The sequence below is a fragment of the Chiloscyllium punctatum genome, chromosome 33 (assembly GCF_047496795.1).
Source record: "Chiloscyllium punctatum isolate Juve2018m chromosome 33, sChiPun1.3, whole genome shotgun sequence".
NCBI classification, from domain to species: domain Eukaryota; kingdom Metazoa; phylum Chordata; class Chondrichthyes; order Orectolobiformes; family Hemiscylliidae; genus Chiloscyllium; species Chiloscyllium punctatum.
In genome coordinates, this window is record NC_092771.1 from 17847393 (window position 1) to 17872304 (window position 24912).

The 24912-nt window shown below is 43.5% G+C and overlaps 1 protein-coding gene across 1 annotated transcript; it reads left to right on the forward strand.

Annotated features, from left to right (window-relative positions):
- insyn1 (inhibitory synaptic factor 1) lies at positions 1-24141 on the forward strand. Its single transcript, XM_072553067.1, has 5 exons — positions 1-391; positions 944-1699; positions 4011-7068; positions 12002-12041; positions 19747-24141. Exons 2-3 carry the CDS (start codon positions 1541-1543, stop codon positions 4776-4778), a joined length of 927 nt encoding a protein of 308 aa, XP_072409168.1. The 5' UTR covers positions 1-391; positions 944-1540; the 3' UTR covers positions 4779-7068; positions 12002-12041; positions 19747-24141.
- The last annotated feature ends 771 nt before the right edge of the window (positions 24142-24912 follow it).

Genomic DNA, 24912 nt, shown 5'->3' on the forward strand with positions numbered 1-24912 from the left:
GGTCAGTTCCTCGATGTGAGCGATTGCCTTTAAGAGCAGTCCACGCGATATTGCTGTTCGGTCCTGGGTCAGGCAGGCACTGGGTGCAGATATAAATTATTGGAGTTTATTTTTCCAAATGCAACGTAATTTGGCGACGGGGAAGCGTCGCTTTTTTTCTCTCTCTCTCTCCTTCCTGGAGTGTCGTGTCTTGCAAACGGACTGAATTAGCTCGGGTTGCTGTGAGTAATCTGACGCAGAGAGGAACGGGGAAGCCAGGCCGGTTGAACAGCGCTGGCGTTCTTTGAGGTGCTTGGCGACAGCCTGCAACACACCAAATCCGCAATGAGTAGCTCTGTTTTTCCTGCTCCTGGTCGGGAATTCCAAAGAGCTGGGTAAAAGATGGACTGAGGTAAGCACGCTTCAGATAAAGCATTTTTTTTTAAAAAAGGTAGGGATGGAGAGAGATGTAGGAGCAGATCACTGCAGATTGCTGGGATTTGTACTGTGTGTGCATTTTAAATATTGCATTCAAATATTTACTAACGATTGCACACCCCTCCCCAATAGAAATGAGCATCTCTGCTCATCCTTCTGGCTGGGAGAAGCAGATGTTTGACAATTAACTTGATGTCTCCCTTTAGAGAGAAAAAAATAAACATGAATTGAGAGATGGGGAGGACTTGCTTTCAGATGGCTTAGCTCATTCGGTTTGCTCTTGTCTGCTGGCATTCCGCGTGAGTTCGCCCCCTCCTTTCCCCACCTTACAGTCTGCAGGTGGAAAGTTGGTATTTCATACCTTTGCACATTTCTGATACTTGTTTGGTGAGCGTATTCCCCCCCCCCCCCAAAAGCCCTCCCCTCTCCACATGAGTCTTGGGGGTGATAAAGGGAGGTGGTAGGGAGGCTGGATATGAGGAGGATTAACATTAAGGAAGGGTTTGTGCTTTCTGCTTGGTCTCAGGGCAGCCAAGAGACAGAGACGCCAGGATGTCAGACCCCAGCCTCGAGAAGTTGCCCAGCACTGATTGCGAACAGCAGAGTCTCTCAGGACTGACCTGCAGGTGAACAGCGAGTTTCAAGCTTTTAAATAGCAGAGCCACCTTTTAAATAAACAGAGACAAGAGAGAAAGTAAATATCCACACAGAACTGCGGATGCTGGAAACCTGAAACGTTACAGAAAGCACAGGAGAGGCGCTGAAGAAATTCAGCAGAGTCTGCGTGCATCTGTGTGGAGATAAAGACCGTTCTCTTCGGGTGACTGCAGAGAAAGGGAACAAGATTGGTGCAAACTTGTGACTCTCCACCCTTTGCCTCTCTCCTAAACAATCTACTCCCAACCCACAATCCAACCACCACCATCCAGGCTGTGCCATGTGAAAAAACAAAAGCCAGAGAGAGAGAGAGAGAGATCGATCCCTGGGCAAGGTTTTGCTCCTGGTGTTAGTGTGAAGATGGTGGATCCTGTTCCCCTGTGTCAGCCAGTTCCACGCAGGGTCTACCAGGGAAGCGGCCAGGAGCATGGGTGGCGAGGGCCGCCTCTTGCTAGCTCTCTGAATAATGTCAACCAGAGAGATCTCTCCCAGGCACAACAGTGACAAGGCAGCAGCAGCGCAGACCCCAGTCAAGGAGGTGATCCGGAACCGCATGAAAATGGTCATCGACCAGCTCGAAGTTATTCTGCAGGAGCTCAAAGAAGTGGCGAAGGAGCTGAAGGAGGTGAGGCTGATTTATTCCCATACCCCCTTATTCTCACCCACCTCTGTTTTGAACAACTCCCAGACCGACTCCTCAAGAGAGTCGTTCCCCCCCCCCGCCTTCCTTGCATTTCTTTGAATCGTTTGCATTCTCACAGAGGCCGCTGTTAATTTTAATGAAGCCGTGCAATTTAAACATTTACTGTGACTAATATCCAGACCGTCCTCAGTTTGGTATTCAAGAGAATCCTCCCCCCCCCCCGCATCTATTTAAATCCTTTGCATTCTACTGGAGGCTGTTGTTAGTTTTAATTTTGTATTTGCCTCCCCTCCCTTGCACTTATTTTAACCGTTTGCATTCTCACACAGGCTGCTTTTAGTTTTAAAATATGCCTTGCAATTTAAACATTTATTGTGACCAACTCCAATACCGTCCCCCTGTTTCTTATTCAAGAAAATCGTGCCCCCCCCCCCCCAACTTTCCTTGCATCTATTTTAATCCTTTGCATTCTCCTAGAGGGTGTTGTTAGTTTTAATTTTATATGTCCCATGTAATTTAAACATTTATTGTGACCAACTCCCAGATCATCCCCCTGTTTGGGATTCAAGAAAACCTTGCCCCCCACCCCCTTTCCTTGCATCTATTTTAATCCTTTGCTTTCTCTTAGAGGCTGTTGTTAATTTTTTGTTGCATTTTTTTAACATGGCAAACGTGCACCATAAAGATTTGAGGGTAGACCGAGCTGAGATTTGCAGAGGAAGGCGAGAGAAACCCCCCCCCCCCCCCCCCGCCTCTAACAGTTTAAACTTTGTCCGTCCCCCTCGTGTTGTTGCTTACTGAAGGACAGGGAGGGTGAAGTTGCTGAGCTCTAATTGCCTTGACACTGCAGGCTTTGTGCAGAGATGGTCTGAATTGTGGAGACCTCTCCAGTGTTGCACCTTCTGACAACATCCTGCAAATATTGGCCAAACATTTTCAACCTAAGTCTCGAAGAGAAACACCAGTCCTAGTTACGATCTGTCCTTCAGAGCCGCTTGCTCCCCACGTCTTGGCTAATATTGCACATTTAATCTGAAACCACCTCGCTCTAGCAATACGAGACAATCTGCTACCTCTTCGTGATTGCTACTTTTATTTTGTTGCTGTATGTCTCGCAGCGAGTCTCTTGCCTTTGCTTTAATCGATTGTTTGTTGTTACAACGATCTGTCTCAGTAAATTCACGGGCTGGAAGCGGATTTCTGCCCCCCCCCCAGTTTCCTAATCATGCTGGACGCATTTGCCACATGTCCCCGGTCCTAAATTAATCCCGATTGACTGAAATCTATTTGTTGAAGTCCTGACGATTACTATATTGTACAGCTTCTTGTGAAGAGCCAGTTGCCATTAGTGACTAAGATTGCTGGGGGGGGGGGGGGGGGGGGGAGGGCGGTGGTGGGGAGAGCCAAAGAAGGGGAGGAAAATAGAGGGAGAGATACAGGGGGAGATAGAGAGAGAGAAAAATAGAGGGAGATATAGAGGGGGAGATAGAAAAATAGGGGGAGATAGAGAGGGAGAAAAATAGAGGGGGATAGAGGGAGATATAGAGGGGGAGATAGAGAGAAAAATAGAGGGAGATATAGAGGGGGAGATAGAGAGAAAATAGAGGGGGAGATAGAAAGGGAGACAAAAATAGAGGGGATGATAGAGAGGGAGAAAAATAGAGGGGGAGATAGAGAGAGAGAGAAAGACAAAAATAGAGGGGGAGATAGGGAAAAATCGAGGGAGATATGGGGGGAGATATAGAGAGAAATAGAGGGGGAGATATAGGGAGGGAGACAAATGGAGAGAGATATAGGGGGAGATAGAGAGAAAAATTGGAGACAAATAGAAAGGGAAGATAGAGAGGGAGAAATATAGATGGGGAGAAAAATAGAGGGAGAGATAGAGAGGGAGAAACAGAGGGAGATATAGAGGTGGAGAAAAATAGAGGGAGAGATAGAGAGGGAGAAAATAGAGGAAGAAAAATAGAGGGGGAGATATAGAGAGGAAGACAAATAGAGGGGGAGAAAAATAGAGGGTGATATACAGGGGGAGATAGACAGGGAGAAAAATAGACAGGGAGATAAGGACCAAATTAGAAGGAGAGACAGAGGGGTGATAGGGAGAAACACAGCCAGGTTTATGGAGGGAGAGACAGAGAGGGATTGTTATAACAGTGGGGATGTTTAATTTTTGGCACAGATTTGATGCTGTCCAATCCATGTAAGTATTTTCTTCCCCCTAAAATCATTAGTATTCCTAAGGTATGATTTCTTGAATATTTTCAGAGCTGCTTGTCTCTCTCCACTGTAGGTAGTGAAACAAATCGACAAGTTGACATCTGATTTTGATTTTGAGATGGAGCCAGATGACTGGACAATTGCCACAATGAGTAGCACCTCCAGCAGTGACACAGCTAGAAACCACGACAGATGTGGGCCTTTTTCTGATTACGGGCAGCTCGGGTTCCTGACTCCTGACATCCTGTCGGATAGCTGGGAGTTCTGCTCCTTCTTGGAGCTTCCAGGAGAGTCGAGTAAGGCCGAGGCAGGCAGTGACGACAAGGAGCTCCCCCACACCCCGTCTGAGGTGGACTACAGGATGATGAACGGAGGATTGATCCCCAATGGGCCTGAGGGGTGTGTCCCTGACACATCCAGCGAGGACACCATTAGCAGTGCCCCTAGTCACAAGGCCCTCCTGAGGACCTCTGGCACCAGGGAGCGGGTGCGATTCAGCGATAAAGTTCTGTACCACGCGTTGTGCTGCGATGACGATGAGAACGAGGAGCCCGAGGAGGAGGCAACAGCAATCTCTGCAGCGAGCCCTGGTGCAGGCCCCAGTGAGATCCGCGAGGGGGCGGGCAGTGTGGCACCCAAAGCATTGTCCTCGCCATCCGCTTCCAAACCCCATCATCACGGCCCGCCGTCCACAGTGCCAGCCAAAGGAAACCCTTCCTCCAGGAAAGTAACCATGAGGAATAACAGCACACAAACCGTGTCCCACAAAAGCACTCAGACGCTCCTGTCCTATGGGTCCTCTAAGACACAACAGAACTCAAAGAAAGAGGGGCCAAAGTAGCCATCAATTCCTCTGTCCCATCTCCCCCACCCCACCCAACCCTAGATGGGATACTGCTTGACTACCTATTGGCATCATGAGACTCAGGGATTTTCAATAGAATATATTAAGAAAAAAAATTGTTTTACAGAAAAGGTAGATTCCAAAATTTTGCACCCATTGACTAATTGCATAAAAATGCACTTTAAGAATCTACTTTTTTTTAGCTTTATTTTACCTGGTACCCTCAAGATTGTAGGAGGCTTTTATTTTTGTCTTAACTCGCAGTATTTAATCTTGCCTGAGTACTGTGCCTGTAAATAGAGCGTGCTTCCAAACAAGTCTTTCTGTCTTTGTGCTCTGCTTTCTTGGCAATGTCCTACAGTTAATAATGGTTTTCACTCCATTCTATATTAATTTCTAAAGCAATTAAATCTGTCCCAATTTAATTGGTTCGTTCTTTATTTTCTAAAAAAAAGGAGTTCCAGCTGCTGATACCTGTTCGCCATCCTTGCAGGTGTTTTTGCTGAACCACTATCCCATTTCAGATGATCCAACATCCACATTAAGTGACACTAGATGGAACCACAATGAATGGGGGAAATATAATCCTATGTGCTGTTCCTTAAGCCAATTCCATCAGTTGAATGAACTGAAAAATCTGAATTTTATGATTTTTTAAAAAAAAAATGCATAAAATGCTTCCATAATCTTCAGCAGGAGATTTAACCCATCGAATGCTATCAAAGTCTAGTTTGGAGATTGCCTGAATGGGTACAGTCTGTAATGTTACCATTTTAGAAATCAGACAAAGGACAGAGCAGTGTTTTAAATCAAGACAGAGCATTTTGTTCCGACAAGATCTTTCTTTGAAAGACACTGTGAAGCAGTCTGCTTGGAAAAAAAGTTTACACGTTTGATTTGTAAGTCATATGTATGGTTTGTTTGATGCAGAACATTGACTCATTTGATGCAATAAATTAGTGTCTACTTTATCTAAAATATCTTGAGTTTCAAGGTTAATTTAAAGAAAAAGTGCAGACTGTACGTAATGTCTAACTCAGCTGACCATGAAAAAATTGTCACACAGCAAATGATGGTTAACATAAGAGCTGAAAGAATAGATGCTGGAAAATAATAATCACCCAGCATCTGAGATATGTATCTTTTTGTTAGATTAGTGTCAATTACATGTATTTACACTAAATTGGATTCATGGTTCCTTGAAGTTGGAGTCACAGGATAGTGAAGAAGGCATTTGGTATGCTTTCTTTTATTGGTCAGTGCATTGTATATGGGAGTTGGAAGGCTGTGTTGTGACTGTGCAGGACATTGACTAGCCTACGTTTGGAATACTGCATTCAGTTCTCCTCTTCCTCTACAGAAAAGATGTTGTGAAACTTGAGGGGGCTCTGAAAGATTTGCAGGGATGTAAAAAGATTTGGGGGGGCTCGGAGAGTTTGAGCTATAAGGAGAGGCTGGAGTGTCGGAGGCTGAGCAGTAACCTTATAGAGGTTTATAGTAACATGGAGGGGCGTGAATACGATGAATAGCCAATGTCTTTTCCCCAGGGTCGAGGAGTCCAAAGCTAGAGGGCATAGGTTTAAGATGAGAGGGGAAAGATTTAAAAGTGATCTAAGGACAACATTGTCAAACAGAGTGCATGTGTGGAATGAGCTGCCAGAGGAGGTAGCTGAGGCTGGTACAAGGCATCTGGATGGTTACATGACAGGGAAGGGTTTAAAGGAATATGGGCCAAATGTTGGTAAATGGAACTAGATTAATTTAGGCTATCTGGTCAGCATAGACGAGTTAGACTGAAGGGTCTGTTTTTTTTGTGCTGTACAGCTTTGTGACTCTAAAGTATGACTTCTGGAGTTAAAAAACAAAAGAATTGCAGATGCTAGAAATCTGAAACAGGAACAGAAATGACTGGAGAACTCAGAAGACCTGACAGTATCTGAGGACAGAGAGAGAGAGAGCAGAGTCAGTGTTTCTTCAGAACTGATTGTAATTGGGAAAAGCTTATAAACCAACTCTTAGCTACAATTAGTTCTGAAGAAGGGCCACTACCTGAAACGATGACTCTGCTTTCTGTCCACAGATGCTGCCAGACATGGCAATGTATTTTTTATGGACACCGATATGTACAATATTATACTGTTGGGAGAATAATGATCAGAACTATCTCTTTAATACCAGAATGTCTGATCAGCACAATTTGTGTTGTATACATTTATATATTTTTAGAAACCAGGAAGATATAATATTTTGTGCTAAATGAGTGGAAAAGAAATGGCCTGTGTGACAGGTGAGTTTCAAAAATATATATTTTGAATGCACAGATGTCAGTGTGATTTAGCAGCAATTAACTCATTGAAAGAAAATATATTAAGCGTCCCTGTGTTTGTATTAGTGAGTGAAAGACAAAAAGCTTCAGCAACATCTTTTAGGCATCAACAAACGAAACAATAGAATCGGTGTTGTCAGTTATGAGAGAATGGGAAGTTAATTATGGAAAATAATGGCTGACTATAAATTAATTAGAGCATCTATCAATGAAAGGATTTGCATAATACCAACAGCTAATGTTGGAACAAAGTGCTAGAGGTTTGCAACATTGAGTGTAAAGTTGGTGAATTTCTCCTTCAGTAAGGTTTCCGCTGTGGCCAATGGGTATACACTAATATCCTATGCAATCTGAAACCTTCTGATTGTGTATTCGGATTACCTTGAGTTGAATATCTTAGAATATAAGATGCTGCCAGTGATCAGATATGCAAGTATTTCGGATGTAAGGTATACTGTTCCGTAAGAATCTGACAAAATGCCGAGTCATTCTTAAAGATGGGATGTAATTCAATTTGAGTTTCATTCAGATCTGCATTTACATGGCATCTGTACACTTATTGATATCTCTCATCACTTGCTTGCTCTGTGTTTTATGATTTTTAAAACTGCTGATTGGGGAATATTTTGTGGACAATTTACAAAAATCAAGTTTACTCTGCAGGCAGTGTGGCAGCTGGCCCAGTTTATGTCACTGTGACACCATTGAGGTGGGGTTTCTATATAAAATTCTTGCTCTGGGCTGCCTATAGCCAGCTGTCATGAAATATAGTGCAGCGACAAAGGGATACCAGCAAGTACATAGAATTTAAAGCTTTATTTGTCAGTCTAAACCTGATTAGATTTTTTTTAGATTAGATTAGATTCCCTACATGGTGGAAACAGGCCCTTTGGCCCAACCAGTCCACACCGACCCTCTGAAGAAAAACCCACCCACACCCATATTTACCCCTGACTAACACACCTAACTCTGTGGGCAATTTAGCATGGCCGATTCACCTAACCTGCACATCATTGGAGCACCCAGAGGAAACCCACACAGGCACGGGGAGAATGTGTAAATTCCACACAGGCAGTCGCTGGAATTGAACCCAGGTCCCTGGCGCTGTGAGGCAGCAGTGCTAACCACTGTGCCACCGTGCCACCCCATGTATTTCCCGTTGTGCCCCATAACTTCACATCCGTGTCATTAGTGCGTGTCAAAATCATCAGCAATCCTAATTCTGAACTGGTTCAGCAACAGTGATTCACAATAACTTTACTCAGTGGATGAAAATTAATAGCACTATTGATTCATTTTCTTATTGATTTCCAATTGATGCCTGGATATAAATCATGTTACATTGGCTCCTGTAAAGTACCGGGGAACAAGTCACCTGCAGGTATGTAATTTTAAAAAATACTACATGAAGTTCCCGGTATATGCTTTGTTGAACTGCATGGGAACATAGTATTGGGTTTATACTTTACTGGATTTAAAGTTTAGGAAGTACTTTACAAGTCTTCTTCAGACCCTATCACACAGTGTGATCTTGGATACACTTTCCATACTCTGATTAACCATAGGGTGAGAAAACCAGAATCGCCCTTGATCTGCCTGCTAATAGCTTTCATTTATTTAACTAGAAGCATGGTCCATTTTGAAATAAGGAAATTTGAAGCAATCCAAACACTGGAGTATTGCCTTAGACATACATAATAGTGTGATAGTAGTGTCTAACTTGATGTTACTGCTTAAAAGTCTGTTATCTCAGGCTGTCTGATAGGGACTGAAGAACACTTTTAAAGTACTTAGTAAACTTTAAATCCAGGAAAGTAGGAACCCAATATTATATTCCCATGCAGTTCAACAAAGCATATACCGGGAACTGAATATAATATTTTTAAAATTACATACCTGCAGGTGACTTGTTCTCCAGTACTTTACAGGAGCCAATGTAACATGATTTATATCCAGGCACCAATCAGAAAGAATTCTAACTTGATACGATGTAGAGAGAGGGTGGTATGGTGGCTCAGTGATTAGCACCGCTGCCTCACAGCACGAGGGACTTGGGTTTGATTCCACCCTCGGGTGACTGTCTGTGTGGAGTTTGCATATTCTCCCTGTGTCTGTGTGTGTTCCCCTCTGGGTGCTCTGGCTTCCTCCCACCACCCAAAGATAGGTGGGTTAGCCATTGGAGGTGCAGAGATAGGATAGGGAGGTGGCTGTGGGTGAGATGCTGTTCAGAGGATTGGATGAGGGCCTGTTTCCACACTGTAGGGAGTCTATGAATAGCGGCTTAGGCCCCTTCACAGATTTGAGCACCAACTCCCAAAGGGTTCTTGCACCCCTGTTAACTTTGTATCATTCAGCATGGGTTAGCCCCCTCATTTTTCTGAACAAAATGGCTTCGCAGGTTTCTGAGCTAATTTTGAACCACCATTGCAGTGGATTCTTATTGCAGCATCCTGTCAATGTCCTCTTCAAGTGTATTACCATCTTTCTTACTGTTTATTGCACCCAACAGGTTTTGTAACTTGTGCATATGTAATCATTGTGCCTCATAACTTCACATCCATGTCATTAATGTGCATCAAAATCATCAGCAATCCTAATTCTGAACTGGTTCAGCAACAGTGATTCACAATAACTTTACTCAGTGGATGAAAATTAATAGCACTATTGATTCATTTTCTTACTGATTTCCAATTGATGCCTGGATATAAATCATGTTACATTGGCTCCTGTAAAGTACCGGGGAACAAGTCACCTGCAGGTATGTAATTTTTAAAATATTACATGAAGTTCCCGGTATATGCTTTGTTGAACTGCATGGGAACATAGTACTGGGTTTATACTTTACTGGATTTAAAATTTAAGAAGTACTTTACAAGTCTTCTTCAGACCCTATCAGACATTTTTAAGCAGCAGTGGAGTCATGGGTTTTGTGGAAAAAGCAGTAATGTGGAGTTGAGGATTATCAAATCAACCACTATGTCATTGAATGGCGGAGCAGGTTTAATGGGAAGACAGGCCTACCTCTGTTCCTGTGATCTTACTGGTGATCTTAAAATTTAGAGAGACTGTTTAGGGAGTGAGTGTGGGGCCCACGATTATGACATAGGTCGATCCATCTGGAGGTTAGATCATCAGCCTTAAGGTCCGAGGGAGTGTTGCTGAGCAAAGAGACCTTGGAGTGCAGGTTCATAGCTCCTTGAAAGTGGAGTCGCAGGTAGATAGGATAGTGAAGAAGGCATTTGGTGTGCTTTCTTTTATTGGTCAGAGTATTGAGTACAGGAGTTGGGAGGTCATGTTGCAGCTGTACAGGACATTGGTTAGGCCACTGTTGGAATATTGCATGCAATTCTGGTCTCCTTCCCATTGGAAGGATGTTGTGAAACTTGAAAGGGTTCAGAAAAGATTTACAAGGATGTTGCCAGGGTTGGAGGATTTTGAGCTATAGGGAGAGGCTGAACAGGCTGCGGCTGTTTTCCCTGGAGCGTCGGAGGCTGAGGGGTGACCGTATAGAGGTTTACAAAATTGAGGGGCATGGATAGGGTAAATAGGCAAAGTCTTTTCCCTGGGGTCAGGGAGTCCAGAACTAGAGGGCATAGGTTTAGAGTGAGAGGGGAAAGATATAAAAGAGACCTAAGGGGCAACCTTTTCACGCAGAGGGTGGTACATGTATGGAATGAGCTGCCAGAGGAAGTGGTGGAGGCTGGTACAATTGCAACATTTAAGCGGCATTTGGATGGGTATATGAATAGGAAGGGTTTGGAGGGATATGGGCCGGGTGCTGGCAGGTGGGACTAGATTGGGTTGGGATATCTGGACGGCGTGGACGGGTTGGACTGAAGAGTCTGTTTCCGTGCTGTACATCTCTATGACTCCATGGTGTTTGCTGCCAGACAATATACCCACAGCTTCTTGGAAAAATATGCATAACGATGCATACTTCATTTAATGTGCAAATTGTCCAACAGGTTCAGGAGGTTAGAAGAAATGCTGTGAGTTATAAATCTCCAGAACCTGTCATCCGATTTATGCCACTCAACGATTTCCTTTTCATTAATGGCATCCTGCCCTCAATATCCTCATTATGTATTAGAATTTTGCTGAATTTCCATATTAATTGACCATGAAACTTTCTGCAGAAAGTTTTAGCACTCATAACGGAACGGTTTAAATACCCTTTTGATAAAGCAATAATTGTTACGGAAATGCTAATCAATCTCTGATGCCCAATTTAAGCCTCAAATAAATTCCTCTGCAGGATTTAAAATACAAAGAAATGTAATTATTTATTTTCCTTCCTGCCTTTTGTTCCTTGTCTTAACTCTTAATTCCCTCTTTTTATTTCCTAACTATACACAATTTATCTCTTTCTCCAATTCTTCCTTTTTCAATCCTTCAATCTCATTGGCTGTACAGAAATATAATGTTGGATTCTGCCTTTCATTGAGGTACACTTTTAACAGCTTGCTTTCTCTATAAATTATGTGGCAAAACATTCTCAAGCTGGAAGTTGAGGCCAGTTGAACTCATGCACTGGCTCAGTAGATGCCTTCTGGAATGATTTAGGTGAATTTAATTTGTTCTGACTCATTTCATCATCCAGATCTCTGATGTGTGGAAAGCACTTTGTTATCACTGGTTAATCAGAAGGCAATGCTCTTACCAATGACACAGATTAACATATTGTTAAATTGCAGACCAATCAACTATCTATTTGAGCACAGGCTAAAGATTTACAGATGAGAACTAAAAACCATTCTAATGACATATTTCATTTTTTTTCCTAATTCTGGTTTATGTTTAAAATTAATACAGCACACATCACTGTGATAAACCTACAGTGCCTGTTATTAAACATTAAGTAATTACCTTATGTTTTGCATTGTGTTTAACATAGCCAAAGACCCATTCAACTGAATAAACATGTGTTTATGCAGGTGAGTAATTTCTAATTATAATATCCATTCCTATATTAAGCCCTTTTGAAGCAACTTAATGCCCGAATACTAATGCCACATACCTTTAAGAATTCTGGCAAAAAAATGATTTATTTTTTAATCTAATGGTTTGGAAATTCAGACTCATGATTGTATTGGGCTCAAAATGCTCTCAATGAAATCTATGCCATGAATTAGTATCAAATTTTTTGAAGAGTTGACAAGAATATAAATAGGAATTTCAACAGTTGATTTGGTAATGCTCGAGCACACATTTCCTGAAGCAATATGGGCATCATTGATTGGACCAATATTTATTACCCATCTCTATTCGCCCTTGAGAAAGTGGCGTGAGCTACTTTCTTAAGCCAAAACAATCATAAGAGTTGGGATGTCATGTTTTGGCTATTCAGGACATTCATTAGGCCACTTTTGGAATACGGTTTTCAATTCTGGTCTCCATACTATAGGAAAGATGTTGTGAAGCTTGAAAGGGTTCAGAAAAGATGTACAAGGATGTTGCCAGGGTTGGAATGTTTGAGAGAGAGGTTGAATAGGCTGGGGCTATTTGCCCTGGTGTGTCGGAGGCTGAAAGGTGACCTTAGAGAGGTTCATAAAATCATGAAGGGCACAGATAGGGTGAACAACCAAGGTCTTTTTCCCACGGTGGGGTAGTCCAGAATTAGAGGACATAGGTTTAAGGTGTGAGGGGAAATATTTAAAAGGGACCAACCTGAGGGGCAACCTTTTCATGCAGAGGGTAGTGTAGAGGTATGGAGTAAGCTGCCAGAGGAAGTGGTGGAGGCTGGTACAATGACAGCATTTAAAAGGCAGCTGGATGGGTATATAAAACAGGAAGAGTTTAGAGGGATATGGGCCAAGTGCTGGAAAATGGGACCAGATTAACTTAGGATATCTGGCCAGCATGGACGAGTTGGACATAATAAGAACCAGGAGTAGGCCATCTAGATTTTTGAGCCTGATCATTGCTGATCTTTTTGTGGTCTCAGGATTAGTGGTGCTGGAAGAGCACAACAGTTCAGGCAGCATCCAAGGAGCTTCGAAATCAACGTTTCGGGCGTGTTTTTACCTTTTTGTGGTCTCAGCTCCACCTATCCATGCTCTCACCATATCCCTTAATTCCTTTACTGCTCAAAAAAAAATCTGCCTTAGCTTTAAAAGCATTTACTGAAGCAGCCTCAACCGCTTCACTGGGCAGGGAATTCCACAGATTTACCACCCTCTGGGTGAAGAAGGTCCTTCTCAATTTAGACCTAAATCTAAAACAGATGGAAGATGGCTGCTGTACATCTCTATGACTCTGTGTTGAAGAGATGCATCAACGTTGCTATTAAAAGAAAGTTCCAGGATTTTGACCCAGCAACCGTGACGGAATGGTGACTTAGTTGCAAGTCACAATGGTGATTGGCTTGGAGAGAAACATGCCCCTTGTTACAGCATCTCCTACGAAGGGAAACATCACGTGGCGGTATCTGCTGCCTGTGTGCTTTTAGGTGAAAGTCCTTGTGTGTTTGGAAGGTACCATCAAAGGACTCACCACTGAAATATTTCCTTACAGAATAAAGCATGACTGGATGGATTTTCAGGTGATGTTTTCTTTCATAGGAGAGGGGGCGACATTGTTTGCTTGCTTTTGAAATGGAGGAGAATCTCTCTCTCTCTCTCAGAGGGATGTCAGTCTGTGCAATTCTCTTTACCAGAAGACAGCGGTAACTGGATCTCTGAATTTATTCAAGGCTGGATGAGATACGTTTCTGATGGACCTCAGGGAGTGTGACTATCTGTGTGACTATGGTATATTGACCATATCATGCACAGAGCTTGACTGTAGCCTATCCCATGACGTTGCCTGTGGATGTAATAATGTGAGCAGTGGGTTTGTGATAAATGTGACCCAAAAGGAAATTATACGTCATTGTGCTTTAATTGCTTGTCAGCTTCGCACTACAGAAAGATAATTAAGGTTTGAAGCTCTGAAAATTACATATGTACATTCCAGTTTCCTTGTCTGTTTTAGGTGAGGAACTAACACATTTTAAGCAACTTTGCACCCTCTTCACTAAGGTAACACTGTGGGAAATATTGCACGCCTTCAGGAGACCCCAAAGCACTTGGAAGCTAATAATGTATGTTCAGAGTGTAGTCAGTGTCCGAACAATATGAGGCAATGTGTATTTAAATAGGAAGCTCCCACAATTATCAAGACATTTTGATATTTTCTGTGGTGATCTTTTTAGATAAATATTGATCAGGAAATTGGACAGAACACCCCTGGTTTTCTTTGAATAATATCATGGGATCTTTTTATAGGCTAGATGGTCTCTTTATGTAACACCTCATCTAAAAGGAGAAAGAGAGGACTGCAGATGCTGGAAATCAGAATTGAGAGTGTGATGCTGGAAAAGCACAGCAGGTCAGGCAGCATCCGAGGGACAGGAGAATCGACATTTCGGGCATAAGCTCTTCATCAGGAATGAAGGGCTTGTGCCCAAAATGTCGATTCTCCTGTCTCTCGGATGCTGCCTGACCTGCTGTGCTTTTCCAGCATCACATTCTCGACCCCCAGCTCATCCAACAGTCAATACTTCTGATGGTGTTAGCCCAGATTTCTAACTCGGAGAGAAGAATATTACCCTTTGAAGAACGTAGGACTGAGGAGAAAGTCGGATATTCAGTTCATCAGGCGTGTTCTGCAATTGAGTAATATGGCTGATCTGATCATCCAGTCTCCTGTCTGTCCTCTACCCCTCCGCCCCCACCGTCCCATAATCCTTGACTCCCTGAGGTCCATCAGAAACGTACTTCATCCAGCCTTGAATAAATTCAGAGATCCAGTTACCGCTGTCTTCTGGCAAAGAGAATTGCACAGACTGACATCCCTCTGAGAGAGAGAGAGAGATTCTCCTCCATTTCAAAAGCAAGCAAACAATGTCCCCCCTCTCCTATGAAAGAAAACATCACCTGAAAATCCATCCAGTCATGTTTTATCAGGATCTAAGGCCCAATCCGTTCACTCTTTCTTAAAAAGAAAAACCCTTTGTCCCATGTAAGCATCAAATGATATATCTTCGAACAGCCTCTTAGGTATTTATATATTTTTCTGTAATAAGGAGACCAGATTGAAGCTTGAATTGACAACAGAAATTATCTGTTATACTTGATTTACCCTGCTGTTGCAGGTTTGATTACTCTGCTCAGAATCTGCTAATTTTATCAGCAGTCTCTACTGTATATTGTAAGACAACTGAAAGCCAATAGTTCATTCTTAAAGGTCAAGAAAGGCATTGTTCTATTCTGGCTTTGCCAGCCTCTCCATGATTTCAAAGAAATATAAAGCATTCTGTTCTTTAGAAGGCCTCACCGGCTTGCCATTATATGAAATATTTACCTTTAATCATTTAGGTTGAGGGGTTACTAACTGAATGGTCATTAGTCTGGAATTAAAATGGCACTTTGATGGAATTTTACATGGTTGAACGATAACGAGAAATGATCTGCCGATCAAATATATTATTAATCAAATTGAATCCATAGCGAACTGGTTATTAAAAGCTGATCGAGGCATGAAAGTGCCTTAATGCAACTCTTACCCTTCTGGCTATCAGCTCTTGTTAACTTTCCTGTTACTCATTGAGACAGCCTAGTACCATGGGTTAGAAAATCATAGCTCTAAACGAACATTATCACATCAGCCGCCTGTTATACAAAAGCTAATATTGAGAAGTTAATGAAACTGAATGTCTGTCTGGCTGGATGAGACGTGACTGATGTGTTTGGACTCAAATAATGCTGCTATGAAAGCAAATGTCTGCCCCTGTGTGTTTGGTTCTGTTATATTACCCACAAGGTACTGAGAATTATTGTAGCATACCGCTGTCTTGCCCACAGTACACATACCTCATCACATCTTGCTGTACAGTTTAGCATCCACTTCAGTCAGTAACCCCTGCCAGACTGAAATACCAGCTGAAGCCTTTCTGCTGAAAATTAAGATCTGAAACAACTGGTGTCAGATTACCAAATGGGCACTTAACAAAATCGTCAAAAATTCCCCTCTACTATATCAACACAGCAACTATTCAGTTGTTTTAAACAGCGTAACCAAGTAGACTGAAAGGTCCCTCCTGTGACACGGTGGTAGTGTCCCTGCCCCTCCACTGAGAGGCCCACCTGCACTAACATCTCTGGACAGGTTGAGTAGAAAAATAGGGTGAGCTTTATATTTTAGCACCACATTACAGAATTGTCACTGTGCGAAAGGAGGCCATTCAGCCCATCATGTCTGCTTTGGTTCTCTGAATGGGCATTATAACTCAGTACCACCCTCCCTTGTCTTTTCCAATAACCCTAAACATTATTTCTGTTTAAATGATCATCTAATGTATTCTTGAATGCCTTGATTGAACCTGCCTCCACAGTTTCAGAACCTAACTACCTGCCATTTTCATAAAAAGGTTACTTCCATTGTTTTTGCTTCTTCTGTAGGTTACCCTATATCTGTGCCCTCTCATTCTTGACCTTTTTGTGAAGGGGAGTAGCATTTCCCTATCGACTCTCCAGCCCCCCCATTATCCTGAAAACTTCTAACAACTCCCTGAGCCTTCTCTCGAAGGAAAGCAGTCCCACCTTCTTCGATCTGCCCACAGAATTTAAGTTTCTCATGCCTGGAGCCTTCAGTGCACTGGTTGTATCTCTTGCTTAAGCGAATAAATTAGGATCTCACCGGGCCATGGTACGTGTTGAGGCCTTGGTGTTAGCTGTGATTCAGTTGCTGGTACTTTTGCCTGTACGCTGCAACATTCATGGCCCACCACAAGAATTGAGCTCAAAGATCACAATTGACATTGTAGCACAATACTGACAGGGTGACTGTTGGATGAGGTTCCTTTCCACTTGTTTGAGTGGATCTGAAAGATTCCATGTGATTAAGAGCGAGGGAATTCTGCCATACAATCTGCAGCACAAAAATAGATCATCTCCTCAATATCACATTGCTGTTTGCAAGGTCTTGCTGTGGGCAAACTGGTACTGGGGTTACATCCACTACTGTTCTCCAAATGAAGTCCGTTGACTGAAAAATGCCTTGAGGCAGCAGGTGGTCATGATAAGTACAACACAAATGAAAAGTCTTTTTTCTTTCTGTTAACAGGAAAGCCGAGTTGCCAGTTGCGGGGTGGAGGTGGGGTGCCCCAGTAATGGGTACAGATTCTGGCAACAAGAAAATGAGGACGGCTAATGCTGGAGAGTCAGAATTGAAAAGTGTGGCGCTGGAAAAGCACAGCATCCGTGGAGGAGGAGAATCCTTTTATGCCCAAAACGCCAACTCTCCTGCTCCTCAGGCACTGCCTGACCTGCTGTGCTTTTCCAGCGCCACACTTTTCCACACAGATTCTGGCAAGGCTGGGGAATCTGGTGATTTCAAAGGTGCAGAAAAATCTGCAGACCCTCCCATTCATGTACCTGGGTTGATTGAATCCATTTTGGGTGGGACTGAGGACTGAGTGGCATTGGGCTAAAGTCAGAGCTCTGATGGAGTAGTCTCAGCAGATGGTAAAAGACAGTGTGATCTGAGGCATCCATGGGGCAGATGCCAATGACATGAGGAGCTCCCACTCCCCCCTGGACTCAGCAGTTCCAAAGAAGAACTTGCTGACCTCACGGAGCTACCTACCTTGCTTACGTTGGTCAGTTAGCACCTCCTACCCAGTCTGCCTGGCAGTCGGACTCAGGGTTGCTTATTTCAATCAGTTAAACAGGCAATTGAACATAGAAAATTACAGCGCAGTACAGGCCCTTCGGCCCTCGATGTTGCGCCGACCTGTCATACCAATCTGAAGTCCATCTAAACTACACTATTCCATGTACGTCCATATGCTTGTCCAATGACGACTTAAATGTACTTAAAGTTGGCGATTCTACTACCGTTGCAGGCAAAGCATTCCATACTCTTATTACTCCATCTTGTATCACAGCAGCCCACATGCTGTAGGAGGATCCAAATGCATGGAGGGACGGAATTCCAGGATTTTGACTCAATTGAGGTGCTCCTCCAGGGCTACCATCCATTTAAGATTGTAGCCCATTATCAAGGGCTGGTGACTTAACTACAAGGATGCCATCTTTGTGGACAGCTCAACACCCACCACACTACTGGGGGGGCAACATGGTGGCTAAGTGGTTAGCACTGCTGCCTCCCAACACCAGGGACCCAGGTTCGATTCCAGCCTTGGGCGACTGTCCGCGTGGCGTTTGCACGTTCTCCTCATGTCTGCATGGGTTTCCTCTGGGTCCTCTGGTTTCCTCCACAGTCCAAAGATGTGCAGGTTAAGGTGAATAAGTCATGTTAAAAATGCCCTGTAGTGTCCAGGGCTGTGTAGGTTAGGTGTGTTTGTCAGGGATAAATGTAGAGTGATAGGGAGTGGGTTATTCTCCGGAGGGTCGGTGTGTGGACTTGCTGGATCAAATGGCCTGTTTCCATGCTGTAGGGATTCTATGATAGTTCTCATGGTGATTACTGAGGCAGCAAAACCCAGGTTGTGAGTTGCCGCAGTCAGGGTCAGGAGACAGCGTTTTATTATTAGTTCATGGAGTGTGGATGTTGCTGGCTGGGCCCAGCATTTATTCCCATCCCAACTGCCCCTTGAGAAGGTGGTGGTGAGCTGCCTTCTTGTATCACAGCAGCCCATGTGCTGTAGGAGGATCCAAATGCACAGAGGGAGGGAATTCCAGGATTTTCACCCAAACAGTGAAGGGACAGTGATATATTTCCATTCAGGATGGTGAGTGACTTGCAGGGGAACTTGGGTGGTGTTCCCATGTCTCTGCTGCCCTTGTCCTTCTTGATGCAAGTGGTCGAGGGTTTGGTCTGAGGAACTTTGGTGAATTTCTGCAGCGCATCTTGTGTATAGTACACACTGCTGCTACTGAGTGTCGGGGTGGAGGGTGTGGTGCCAATCATGGAATCACTACAGTGTGGAAACAGGCCATTCGGCCCAACAAGTTCACACCGAGCCTCCGAAGAGTAACCCACTCCCTATTGCTCTACATTTATCCCTGACGAATACACCTAACCTACACAGCCCTGGACACTACAGGGCAATCTTAGCATGACTTATTCACCTTAACCTGCACATCTTTGTCCTGGATGGTGTCAAGCTTCATGAGTGTACTTGGGGCTGCACCTATCCAGGCAAGTGGGGAGTATTCCATCACACTCCTGAATTGTGTCTTGCAGATGGTGGACAGACTTTGGGGAGTCAGGAGGTATGTTACTCGCTGTAGTATTCCTAACCTCTGACCTGCTTTTGTAGCCGCTATGTTTACGTCGTGAGTCCAGTTGAGTTGTGAGAACCATTATGGTCCCTCCGTTAGAGAAAGCATCCCCAGCTCTCCTCTCCTGCAGATAGAAGGGAAAAAGACTTTGCATTTGTGTAGCACTTTTCAGGATTCCCAGGTGTCTCATAGCACTTCACAGCCAATGAACTACATTTGAAGGACAGTCACTGCTGTAACAGATGAAACATCGGAACCAGTTTGCTCAGAGCAAACTTCTGCAAACAGCAATGTGACAATTAAAAAAAAATGCCAGTTAACATGGGTTTGTGATATATTGGCACTAAAATCGTATGTTTGCATAAAATCAGAGTGCAGTAGTGCTGGTATCCTTTTGTTTTGACAATTACAGATGCAGCATGTACACGTGAGGAACGATTTGAAATCACGTCACCTCAATCATAAAGGAAGTCAAAAGTCTAAAGACATGGACGAACCTACAGGCAAGAGGAGAATGAAAAGGATTAAAATGTCCTTGGATGATGATTATTTTCTTGCCTATTCCGATTCTTCTCACAAGCAGAGAGAGAGAGAGAGAGAGAGAAAGAGAGCCACTGTGAGGTTACAGTGAACGGTGCTTCAACCCAGTCCTGATATCTCTGGTGGCCATGCAGAATGCTTCATGTTATCTGTGCAGTCGCTTCTCACAGCTGGGACTTTTCTGCTTGTGTGCTTGCAGACTGCCGACTCAGAAGACCAACATGAGTCAGTGAACAGAAAAGCAGGAGAGAACTGGACAAATGGCAGCTTATATAAACAGGGGGTGCCAGTTTGTGAATGTTGAGAAGACTTGTACTTACGAATGCAAACCCATGCAGGGATGTAATGTTAAAAATCTTGACATAGGGTCATTTCCTGTACTTACGAACGGCTGCTTTATATTGTCCACATTGTGCTCTGTGTTGCATTTAAATGGGGTCAGGAATGGGATTACCTGTAGTACAGAGGAATATCTGAGTTGGCAACAAACTCTTCACTAAGCAGTCACTTCTAAGTGTTGTCTTATTGCATGGACCTTAATGACACCTCTGTATCACCAATGTCTCTCCTGACCCCTGCACTGACCTGATTTGTCACTTTGCCTCAACTTACATGGACAATTCGACATTTTCATTAGCTAAATAGTGAGAAGACTAAAGCCACATCTCTGCATTACTATGAACCTATGCATCCTCAGTCACAATGTTTACAGTAGCAGACTCTTGTGGTGCAGTGGGTAGTGTCCCTACCTCAAGACCTAGATACAGTGCAGGACTGGTAATATCTCTGGCCCAGTAACCTGCAGGCCAAGGCTAGCACCCTGGGGGTGGATGTTCAAATCCCAGTGTAGTCACTGGTGCAATTTAAATTCTGTTAATGTACCACAGAGGTTCAAGAAAGCAGCTCAGCATCATCCTCTCGAGATAGATAGGGAATTATGATGGCCAAAGCAACGATGCCCACATCCCATGAGTTAGTCATATTTGAAGTCAGTATCAGCAATGGCTAACCCTGATATCATTGATTGTTGAAAAACTCTTGTCTGGTTTGCTAATGCCTTATCTAGAGTCCAACAGCATGCAAACAGACCCTTCGGTCTAACCAGTCCACACTGAACATAATCTCAAACTAAACTAGCTCCACCTGCCTCCTCTTGGCATATATCCCTCCAAACCTTTTCAGTTCATGTATCTGTCCAAGCATCTTTTAAACATTGCAATTGTACCTGCATATAGTACTTTCTCAGGCAGTTCAGTCCACAAGTGAACCACCCTCCATGGTAAAAAAAAATTGCCACATGTCTTTCTTAAATCTCTCTCCTCTCACCTTAAAACTGTGCATCCAGTCCTGAAATCCCTCATCTGTGGGAAAAGACAGCTACCACCAACTCGATCTATACCCCTCATTATTTTATAGCTTTCTATCAGGTCACTTCTCAACCTCCTGCACTCCAGTTTGCCCTCCTAATTTCCATCTTAAGAATGCCCTTACACTCTTGAAGTGATTCACATGATCCCATTTGTCTATACCTAACATAGGCCTCCTTCTTGATCAGATCCTCAATATTTTTATTCATCCAGTGATCCCTATTCCGACCACCCCTATCTTTCTCTCCATGTCTGACCCTTAATTGCTGTCTGTAATGGCCGAGCAACAGACCAATTGCACCAGATCAGTTTAAAAAACTCAAAAAGAGATGAAGCTGGATGGAAAACCTGGCGTCAACATGGGTACCAGCACTGGTACACTTAACCCTACCAAGTGCTACTCACTAATGTGGGTGTGTGTGCCAAGTGCTCCTCACTAACATGTGGGGGCGTGTGCCAAAATTGGCACTGATGTCCCACAGGATAGCTTGTAATTCTGACAGCTCATGCTTTATCACCAGGCTTAGACATGGCGTGAAAGAACCCAGCAGAGTTGGTGACACAGTGGCATTCAGGCAGTGACAGAGTTTGCCCCTGAATTAACCCTGACGTTTTTCTAGTCCTCCCACTAAATGAAACATTGAGCTGTGAAGCGCTGCCGCTATTCTAAATAGTTGGCCCGGTGGCTCAGTGGTTAGCACTGCTGCTTCATAGAGCCAGGAACCTGCATTCAATTCCACCCTCAGGTGACTGTGTGGAGTTTGCCCATCATCTGTGCAGGTTTCCTCTGGGTTCTCTGCCTGCCATAACCCAAAGATGCGCAGGTTTGGTGAATTGGCCATGGTCAATGCAGGGTTACAGGTTTGGGGTGGATCTGGTGTGGGATGCCCTTTTGAGGGTTGATGTGGGCTCAATGGTCCAAGTGGCCTGCTTCCACACTGTAGGGATTCTATGATAGATTTTAAAGAGATCGTTTACCTCAGCTCAAAACTCTGCATCTGCAGGCAGTATGGGTCAACAATAGCAGTAGATTTCAACCATAGTCTATCACCTCATGGCCTCTCATATCGCCCATTGTATTATTGCCATTACACCAAGGATTCAACTGCAGTTCAATCAAAAGGGTATGTGAGGAACAGTCTCAGGAGCCTGATGGGAAAAATGCACTGGGAACAAAGCACTGGTAATATAAAAGTGCTCATAAATGAATAAATGACCAATTTAATCATAAGGATGGTAATTTTGTCTGACTGTGACCACTATCTAAAAGAAACTCATATAAATAAACAAAAAATGTATTTGTTACAACAAACATATCCTCTAACAAGTGGCAAAATGGACTATTAAATATTAACATGCAAACTTAAACGACAATCCCTTGAAATCCAAACATGCACACAATCATTCACAAATAGAATTTACAAGACAGACAGTCTTGCACGAACACTGTGGATTGAAATATTAGGCAAAAAGGAACAAATTGAGTGGGTCAAACCACAAGGGGTGGAATGAATTGAGCTTCTGTCAGATTTTTGGTGATCATATCACATTGTTATTGACTAATCCTCAACTCTACAGCCTGTTATTTGGACCAAGCTGCTCGCTCAAGTTAGTGCTTTGCTTTTTCAAGAGCCTTTTACTGTTACCTTTCACTTGAGGAAGGACAAAGAGAGAAATTGAGCTTTTTTTGCAGGGCTTTTGCCAGTGTATATACAACTGCCCCCTCAGATCTACAACTTATAGCGAATCCAAAAGCTGTTGTTGGGCAGATTTTGTTCTTAATCCAAAGGCAGCACACCAGCTAGTTTCGCAAATTTACTAAATGCAACTTCTCCATCAAAGTGACATGCCCTTGTGTAACCATTAAGTGGACATCATACAGTTCCAACTTTCCTTAGAGTTGAAAAAATATCCAAGAAGCCATTTTCCAGTTTATGTTTCCAGTTAGAACATATGTAACTCTTACACCAGGCATATTTAAAACGAGGTGTCAATCTTTAACTCAGACTACTTGCTTGGCAAACAGCAGAAGCAGTTAAGCAGTCCCCATAGTCAGCAGATCAGATCCAAACTCCGCCATTTCCACCGACGAATGGTGGTGGACAACTCAACAACTCACAGGAGGAGGAGACTCCACCAATGTTCTCGATGATGAAGGAGCTCAGCAGTACATCAGAGGAAAAGACAAAGGAAGGGGCAATTTTTCTGAGTGGATGATCCATCTCAGCCACCCCCTGAGGTTCCCAGCATCACACATGCCAATCCTCAGTGAACTTGCTTCACTCCACTTAGGATGAAGGCAATATGGTCCAGGCTAATATTGCCCAATCCTTGGCAAGGTGGTGTGCTGCCGTATTCAATTGCTGCAGTTTTTGGGGTGTTGTGCTGCACTAATGCATATTCCAGGATTTGACCCAACAACAGGGAAGAATTGATGATATAATTCCGATTCAGGGTGCCTTATTAATCGGAGGAAACTTGCAGGTGATTGTGTTTCCACGTTTCTATTATCCTTTTCCTCCGAGCTAGTAGAAATCACAAGCTGAGAATGTGCTGGCGGGAAGGCGCTTTGGGTGACTTGCTGCAGTGCATCTTGGTACACACTGCTGACACTGTGCATCATGGAGGAAGTGGAGTGCCAATAAACAGGCTGTTCTCTTCTGCGTTGTGTCCGTGATTGTGTCCATCACTTTATCCTGCCTGATCTGGGAATCAGAAACGGAGCTCGACCAACCTTATAAATTTGGTGGCTTCAAGAACAAGTCAAAAACTGGGAATTCTGAGTTAAATATGAATTCCAAAAGCCTGTCCACCATTCAAAAGGCAGAAGTCAGAGTTGTCATGGAATGCTGTTTACTTGTCTTGGTCAAAACAGTCCTACACTGGCATCATTGTTAGCTGCTCCAAAAGCTTGCACTTCCAAATAAACCTGTTGGACTTTAACCTGGTGTTGTGTGACTTTTAACACAGTCCAATGCGGGCACCTCCACTTCATTCCTCCTTCAGGTATACATAGTGGAGGCAGTACTATGCACAAGATGCTCTACAGCCACTAGCCTTGAACAGCACACTCCAAACCTGCAATCTCTGGTAGGACATGGGAGGCAGCCAGTTGGGAAAACGATCAAGTTCCTGACTTGGGATCTGTAAGTGCCATTCCTTCACTCTCGCTGGATCAAAATCCTAGAAATCCCTCACCTCCACCAACATCATTGGTGAGAATACCAACAGCACGTAGGCTGCAATTAGGAGGGGGCAAGAAATGCTGGGCTTGCCATCAACACCCACATTTGATGAAAGAATTTTTAAAAATACTCACGCATAGCTACGCAAAAAAAAAATTATATGAGCCACACAGTGAAAAAACTGGTCACGCACAGCCACATTGTGATGGGGACAATGTTGAAAACATTCTGAGATTCCTGTGCTCCTCTGACCTTTGAAGTTTCTAAACTGCTTTTCCCACCTCAATGGGGAGTTGTAATTAACAGCTTAGAATACAGTCTATGAAATTCACTCACTAAATTCCTTGCCTCTCTAGCACTGGTTGTAACTATTACAGGTTATCCAAAAGTAGAGCGTTCACAGGGAGTCTTTCATAAGCCAAAAATGGCACAAAGCGAAGGTGCATGATTTACATGGGAAAACTGTTGCTATTTTTCGTAAAAGCA

Bases quoted from the DNA above. Each gene is read 5' to 3' on its own strand.
- insyn1 (XM_072553067.1), top strand. From the start codon at position 1,541: ATGTCAACCAGAGAGATCTCTCCCAGGCACAACAGTGACAAGGCAGCA. The intron at 1,700-4,010 runs GTGAGGCTGATT...TCTCCACTGTAG, and splicing joins TGGCGAAGGAGCTGAAGGAG to GTAGTGAAACAAATCGACAA.